The sequence below is a fragment of the Ammospiza nelsoni genome, chromosome 4 (genome assembly GCF_027579445.1).
Source record: "Ammospiza nelsoni isolate bAmmNel1 chromosome 4, bAmmNel1.pri, whole genome shotgun sequence".
Classification (NCBI taxonomy): Eukaryota; Metazoa; Chordata; class Aves; order Passeriformes; family Passerellidae; genus Ammospiza; species Ammospiza nelsoni.
In genome coordinates this window covers 72,974,332-72,982,366 of record NC_080636.1, presented here as the reverse complement: position 1 = coordinate 72,982,366, position 8,035 = coordinate 72,974,332, and the positions used below count along the sequence as shown (strand labels likewise).

At 44.2% G+C, this 8,035-nt stretch overlaps 1 protein-coding gene across 1 annotated transcript; it reads right to left on the bottom strand.

The window, feature by feature from the left end:
• Positions 1-2,995: 2,995 nt before the first annotated feature.
• APELA (apelin receptor early endogenous ligand) lies at positions 2,996-7,693 on the bottom strand. Its single transcript, XM_059471442.1, has 3 exons — positions 7,401-7,693; positions 6,851-6,945; positions 2,996-4,665 (listed from the first exon to the last, which is right to left on the bottom strand). Exons 1-2 carry the CDS (start codon positions 7,478-7,480, stop codon positions 6,861-6,863), a joined length of 165 nt encoding a protein of 54 aa, XP_059327425.1. The 5' UTR covers positions 7,481-7,693; the 3' UTR covers positions 2,996-4,665; positions 6,851-6,860.
• Positions 7,694-8,035: the final 342 nt, after the last annotated feature.

Here is an 8,035-nt window from a genome sequence, read left to right as displayed (position 1 = left end):
TGTCTGCAGCAATGGGCCAAGGCCAGCCTTGTTTGGAGGCAGAAGTATTCCCCAGCCCTCAGGTTCCCCTGTGCTGCCTGCCCCAGTGCATGGCGTGCTGTGGCTGGGTTCTGTGGGCCTGGGCACCAAACCTGTGTTCTGGTTCTGTGGGCACCTGCCTCCTCCTGGCCACCACCCTGCCCCTGGCCGAGCTCACTGCTCTGCAGAAGGTGCTCAGGGGGCCTGTGTGCCATCAGCTGCTTGACAGGCCACATGGAAGGGGTGAATGGCTGCTGCTGGGCCAGGCAGATGAAGCTCAGCTGTGTCCTTGCTGTGTCTGACGTGCCACAGTGCTAAATTGAACAATGACTCCTAATTGTGCTGGTTCTGCTGTGTCCTGTTTATCAGACACCTCTCTGCTGCTGCAAGGCTGGGTGCTGGGGTGGCCAGTGCTGTCCGTGCCCAGTGTGGCAGCCTGGGTGCCTGTCCCTGCAGTGCCAGCACCTGCTCCTGGCCTGGATTGTACTGTCTGAAGTGAAATCCACGGTATGCTGTGCCTGCAGCAAGCACTGGAGCATTGGGTCCAAGCTTCAGAGGGGCAAAATGTGCTGCCCTGTGAGCACAGGGGTTTGCACGTGCTCTGCTGCAAAGCAGTGCTTTGCTAACCACCATCACAGCCCTGCTCTGATGAGGTGTGGCAAAGCCACAAAGCTGTGACTCTGAACAGCTGAAATTATACTCTTTACGTCACTACAGCTGCTGAAATCCATCGGTGGTTGCAGGTTTTGGGAAGAGCTACCTGATTGCAACTAGGGCAGTAGGAAGATAACAAAAGTAAAGGAATGTTTCCTAATATATGCTAAAACTGTACCCTAAAATGAGAATTAAAATAATGTATCATTATTTTATAATCTTTTTTATTACTCAGTGCTACCCCAGTAACTTTTTATTTCTGTAGAAAACCAATATATATGGTTTTTAGGTCTGAGAAAATAAGTATTTTGTCCACCTAAGGAATATATTGGGTTGCCTGAAAAATGTTCACATTGTGGGGTTTTAACAATTTTTAGATGAAACGCTGAACTGTGCTAAATATCCTGAACACATGACAGAAAAGATATGATGGTCTCTTGTGAATGCACATCTTACATGAGGGCAGACTCTCAGTTGGTATTTCTGGTTTGTCTTTCTGAATTGCTCATAGTGGATATTCTATATAAGCACTTCAGTATTTCACTCCTTGAAGGAAATCACTGATTGTTAAAGATCTTCACGGGGTTTTCCTGCTATAAGGTTCTACACTAATGTGTGCGTAACTAACATGGAGTTATGCAGGCTTGCTCTACGGGAAGTCCTTAATCTAAAAAACAAGGTTGCAGCAAGGAGCAGACTTGGGCAGACAACAGTCTGAACAGGTAACTCGAGACATGGAAAAGCAGCTTCACCCTTGGAATGAGCTAGGCTTTCTTTCTAAAAGCCGTGTTGCCCTGTTTGTGCTGTTGGAGCGTTTCCTGCTTTGCACAAATATTTTGCAGCTGATCACTAGCAAGGAAGAGTAAGGCCAGTAGAAGAGCAAGTAGTGAGAGATCAGTGGGCTAATTGTACTGATAGTCAACACTTGAAACTTGTTTGCCATATTAATATTTCTCCTGATAGATGTCAATTTAAATATTTTGTGACCCTTAGCAAAATTTGGCTTTGTGTAGACACTGAGTTATTTATAGCATGTGTATGTGGTGTAAGGGAAATATTTCCAGTCTTTATTCTCCTATAATTTCCTTTTTTCCATACTGGAAAGGGAAGAGGTGAATTGTTTATTATCCTTTGGGAACATGCTAAACTGTTGTTTCTCACCAAAGCCTTGCTTTACCTCCGTTTCCTCTGACCTGCTGTTACAGGACTTAATGAAATGTACTTTCAAATTAAGTTTTCATTTTTCCCATATTACAACTATCTACAAGACAAGGAATTAATTCAATGTTTTAGAAACTCACATTTTGCATTCCAGAATATGAGGTCTTAATCTATCTTGGGGTCAAGTCTTGCTAGATTACATCCATGCAAGCATCAGTTCTGACTTTGAGTAGACAGCAATTTGTACTTGTGCAAGCTGCCTTCAAACATACACTGGTACATGCACAGGGAGAGCTCAGTCAGTTTGGCTGTTGCAAATAATTTGGACTGTGTCCAAATTATTCAAATTTATAGATGTGATCCCACTGTTATCATGCAAAGCCATTCTTACCACAAGACTCATGTTTTGCACATCAAATGAAAACAGATAGTCTCAACAAAGTCAAATGCAAATCTGACTTGAATCAGAATTTTGCATTTTTAGAAAGACAGAAGATGTCAGAAAAACTCTTCCATTATTAGCTATCACTTATTTGTGTCAGAAATTGAGTAAAAAAATGTCAAACACTGATTCTTATACGAATCCACAGGGGAAATAGGCAAGTTCTCAATTTTCTTTAGATGAACTGCCTTTTGATAGCTGAAGAATACAGACTTTGAGGAGTGTACAAAATTTATTTGAAATATTATTTGAAATGCATACTATCTTTTTACAAAATATACAATCAACCAGCTAGTTGATAAACATATATCTACTGAAACTCACAATTAATGCATTTTTCAAAACAGATTTGATGGTATCAGAATGCCTTTAAAAAACAGATACATAGAATAATTTTGTAGACTGACAGCAGGCATCCTTGGGTGCTGTTTTGTTTTTACTTCTGTGAAGGATCATGCATTTATTGCTTTTTGATAGATACATGATTTATTTTTTACCATTTTATCAAAGTTAATTGAATAATTGTGGTTATAGAAAAGATCCAGTGCCACAATAGATCCATATACTCATTCATAAGACATAACTGTGAAATAGCTGCTCTGCACCTTACTTGCTTTCCCACACTCTTTACCGGTAGTTCTAAACAGAGTTAGCCAAGGATACATATCAAAGCCAATGTAAATAAATAATTTAAAAATTATATATGTGGTAGAATACCTATTTGGGAAACTGTGGTTTTTTTTTTTTTTTTTTTTTTTTCAAGACTTCAAAGGTTTACCTGCAGTTTGACCACCTTTGTTATGATGGTTTTACACAACTCCAGAACTGGGTCTGAAGTTACATTTTTTTTTTTTTCATGGAGAGAAATTTGTAACTGCTGTTAAACTCTGCCAGTATTAATTCAAGTAGAGTTTCAAGTTCTTAGAGATAAGGGGTTACATATGCACACTGATTAGAAAGGTTCAGCTATCCAGTTTTTTTGATTGCTGTTCTTTCAATTATTAGAAACTATGTGTTGTAAGAAAAAAATAGTAATACCAGATTTAAACCACAGCACTTCTGATCTTTGATGATCTTTATATATTTTGTAAAAAATGTTGGCATTTCAAGTCTAGTGCAATGACTTAAAAATCTGGGTATTTTCAGTTATGCTAATGAAAGGACTACCATGTTATCCTTTATATCCTTCTGCTGATACAGAAGGCGTATGTGAAGCATGTATTTTTAAGACCAAAACTCAGACTAAAAGCTCAATGTATTCTTGACCTCCAGTGCTGAAAAGAACAGCCTGTTTTCTGTTTGAAGTCTTCATTTATTGTAGTGCTATGTTCAAATATCCCATTCATTTAAATTACAGGAATAGAGTTCTATGCAACACTAGGGCTGGCCAAACAAAGGATTCTTTTCAATGGTCTATTTTTATGCTCTATTTATAATACTGTAGCTGGTATTTTAGGAAAACTACTATTAAGCAAATAGCTCTGTAGTACTGAATTTTCAAGCATGTTTAAACTGTCTGGTTTGGCAGCCCACTTTAAGAAAACAAATGATAGGCTTTGTAGTAACAGCTCATTAGACAGGAGGATGGGCTTGACCTTAAGGCCTGGCTTGAGAGATCTGAGTTATCAGTTTTGCATGACCCTTGGCTAATCTCTTATCTCTGTGTGCTTCAATTCTCTATCTATAGAAAGGGATAACACTCTCTTTGCTTTCTTATATTGTAAACTCTTACTATGCTTTCTATACATGAAGCCAGTGGGACCACTGGTGTGGTGCTGGCTTTGGTGCTATTACAGTAATGCATTCTATGTTATTATAAAGGTAATTCCATAAAAATGTAATGTTAGATGTTAAAACACAAATGTATATATTATTAATATATAAAAGTATAAACAAAAAATGGACTTTCAGAATTCCATACTGGAGTCTGAGACTATTTCATCCTAAACACAGCCCGAACTGAGTAGTCAACATGTTGCACTTTCAATTTCACTCAGTCTGAATAATATGTATCACCAAGAGTGGCCTTGGACAGATCCTTCCTTCTTACTGCCTCTGGAAATCTAGCTCAGATCAAAATCTACCCAATATTTGATTTGATCTTTAACTTTCACTAGTGATTGTGAAAGCCAAATAATTTGCAGGGAATGATTCCACCAGGTAAGTTCATGTACGTCCCCCATCACCACACTTTTCCCCCCTCCATCACTTTTTAGGGTGTGAGCAGGGGCCTTTAGTCCAGGTCCAGTGGAATGTGACAGACAGGACTGCTGAAGATGGCACTGTGGTGGCTGTCAGGTCAGCTGTTGTTGATCTGCACTTTTGGCAAACTTCTCTTATTGGTTTAACTGTTGCTCCTTTAAAACACTGGAAAGTCCAATATGAAGTTGCTGGGGGAAAAAAGGAAATAAATATTAATGAGAGATTTAGTAGTCTAAATAAGTTTCATGCAAAGCAGAATACATTATTTGTGAAACACATGGATGAAATGTGGAATAATATTTCTTAATTTGGAAATTTCAGGTACAAAGTTGAAGAAAAAAAAAGACAAAAGCAAGAAGGCTGCTAATATAAAATTTTCTTCCTTTTTTTGTCCTGTGCTTTGTGTATGGAACTGATGAAAAATCAAATTCAATCTACTAATTTCAAATGCTGCAAGAGGCTGCTATGCTCATTTAGTTTCCAACCACTAGTTGAAATTCAGGCTTAAGGCTGCATCCTGTTTGCATCTGCAAATGGCTCTATCCATATGTACAACTCCACTGAGATCAATAGGATTACTCATGTGAGTCAAGCAACCTAGGCATGTAAATATTTGCTGAATTTGGGCTAAAACTGGAAGGGAATGTAAACTTAGGTGGTAAATCCTACTTAAGATAAAGGATAGCACCCACAATGACTGAAGTAAAGAGAGTTAGTTCAGGTGCCTGTCTCCCTTTACTCCCTGGCAGAGGTTTACTGAGTTCTAAACATCTTTATAAAGTGGAAGGATCTTCAGCTACATGTCTACAAAATTTATTGAGAATTAGTAAGTACACTGTATTGTTTGGTCATTGACTTTTGTTACAAGAAATCAGCTCCCCAAAGAAAAGAAGATAACATTGAAAATACCGTTTATCTTCATATTCTGTGAGGAAAGGAATTCCCCAGAATATAGGGGTGTATGCAGCTACTGCAGTCTAAAGCAAAATGCATTCATTATATGAGGCTTCAGAGCACATTACAGAAAGTGTAGGTGCTTTCTACACAATTTCCAGACATGGATGTTGGATGTGAGAAAATGTACTCTTCTTAGGAACAGAAGCAAATCATTCTGAATTGATTCTTGAAGCAACTGGGCCTATATTCCTCTGTCCCTCTGTCCATTCAGTCTCTACCTGCTGAGTGAATTGATCCAATTGCTTATCTTTTTAGGTTCAAGCTTAAACTGATGATGGAGTATCATTTAATCTGTCTCTTGTTTAAATGTAGCTGTGAGGAGACATGGCATTCAGTAGTAAAGCATCCTTCTGGCATGTCCTTTCTACTCGCATCTTAATTCTGCCACTCAGTATGCAGCCCATCTGAGATTCACTTTAAGATACAGCAATCTTTTTTTTCAACCTTACAAACTTGCCAGTTTGGCATCCCATATGCACATTCCATGTGTTTATGGGCCAGCCCTATAGAGTGGAATGGTACCCTTTTGCATGGCTGTTTTGGGAGTGGTGTAGGTTCTTTTCACCAAGGCAGTTTATGCATTGACAAGATGTTAAGTTTTGCTTTAGTCTCCTTTTCACTGTTAACCACTTAGTAAATCGAAACATCTTGGCTCCAGAGTGCAGATTCTGCCACCGTTTGTTTAGGATGCTGACATGCCTGGGGCTACAACATTATTTTAATATATAATGAGTTTCAAAGATGCAAAACTACTGGCTGCATGTTTTATTCATTCTTAAATTGTAAAGAGGGCCCGGTTTCCTTTTGATGCCTACCCTATTAGCATATGCTACCTGTGTGCTTCTGCAGTCACTTAGTATTTGAATGTATCTGCCCTCATCAGCTATAAAGCATTAATGTTTTGCACTTGTATAGCCTTTCATCCAAGGAGCTGAAAGTCTTTTGCTGACAATGATTAAGAATTACAGTTCCCTTTGAAGTGGGTTGAGTGCTCCTACCTTCATGTTACTGACGGGCAGAGTGAGGTGGCTTTGCCCTGCATGCAGCACGGGGGAAGTGTCAGCGCTCGCAGCCCGGAGCATCCTCTGCTAGAGCCGCTTTGCCCAGCCTTTGCACCAGTGACATCCTGCCCCGCAGCTTTGCCAACAGCCTCGGAGGGCAGCGTTCGGCCCGATTAGCGGGATCAGATGTTTTTCACTGCCTGAAGAAGGCATTTGGCAGGGGGAATGGCCTGGGAGGGGGACAAGGCGGCAGCGGCCGGCGGGACGCGCGCCCCAGCCCCGGCACAGCGACCCGGGCAGCTCCAAAGCCCCGTTCGCAAAGCAAGCGAGGGGAGCCCGTGTGCAGGCACGCCTCGCACGCTGCTCCAAGGCAGGAGCGCATTCCCAGAGGCGCTCCCTCCCCGCGCGGGCTTACCTGGCGGCGCTCAGGGGAAGGGCACCCTGGAGTGGAGCGGCACGCAGCGCCGGTGCGAGCAGCCGTGCCGGTGCAGCTTCCTGCGCAGCGCCAGGCTGGCTGCGGACACAGAGAGAGAGGGAGGGAGGGAAGCGAGGCGTGAGAGGGGCCGCCGGCAGTGCCGCTCCCCGGGACGGGACGGGCCGGCCCCCGCGCTCCTCGGAGCTCCCCGGAGCTCCCCGGTACCCGTGGCCGTGCCCTCCCGTGCCGCCGGTGTTCCCGCTAGCAAGTCTGCAGCAGTTGCCACCTTGGGTCCCTACTTATCCCTGTTCCTCCCCCGCACCTCCCCGCCTCCCTCAAAGTTGCCAGACTCCTGGGATGGGCGAAGCATCCTCTCCCGCTGCCGCTAGAAGTAGGGATGAAGCGCACAGATGGATGCGCCAGGTCCAAACCCGTCCCGGAGGTCACAAACCGCATGTGGGACGCGGCCGGACGGACACGCCGGAGGCGCCCGCGGCAGGCACGAAGCCCCGGCGCCCTGCCCGGCACAAGCATCACGCTGAGGCATCGCCTACCTGGCCGCTGTCCGCTGGCTGGGAGGAGGCTCGCCAGGAGCACCGCCACGATCCAAAGCAGCAGCTGGAGCCTCATGTCTGCAGTCACGGCGGAGGTGTGTGTATGTGTGTGTGTGTGAGTGTGTGTGAGTGTGTGTGAGTGTGAGCGCTGGCGAGGAAATGCCCGCGGGGCCGTGAGGGGCCGGCAGCGCTCACATGCCCGTGACAGGCCGGGGACAGGCCCAGCCCTGGCGGGTTAATGATCAGGCCCCACCGAGGCTCCCGGGCTGCGCTGCGCTCCGGGCCTCCCTCCCTTCCCTTCTCCCTTTTGCTGTCACTCCCCCTTATTTTCCATAAGCAAACAGCGCAGGAATGAAAAGCCCGTGTAAACAGCAGCTCCTGTCAATGCGTAGGGGCGAGGAGCCTCTCGAACAATGCGGCCGCTCCACTTTAAATTCAGCCCGGCCAGGAAAAAAACATATGTAAAACAAGCGCCGATGTTCCCTCCCCCATTTGCAACTGTTTAAACTTTGCATTGCCCATATTGGTCCCACATGCAGACACCAATGGCAGGGGCAGGAAATGCCCCCCCGACCTTTGTTCCCCCTCCACAAAGCGGGGGCAGGGAAGCCCCCCAAGCATGGCCCTTGTC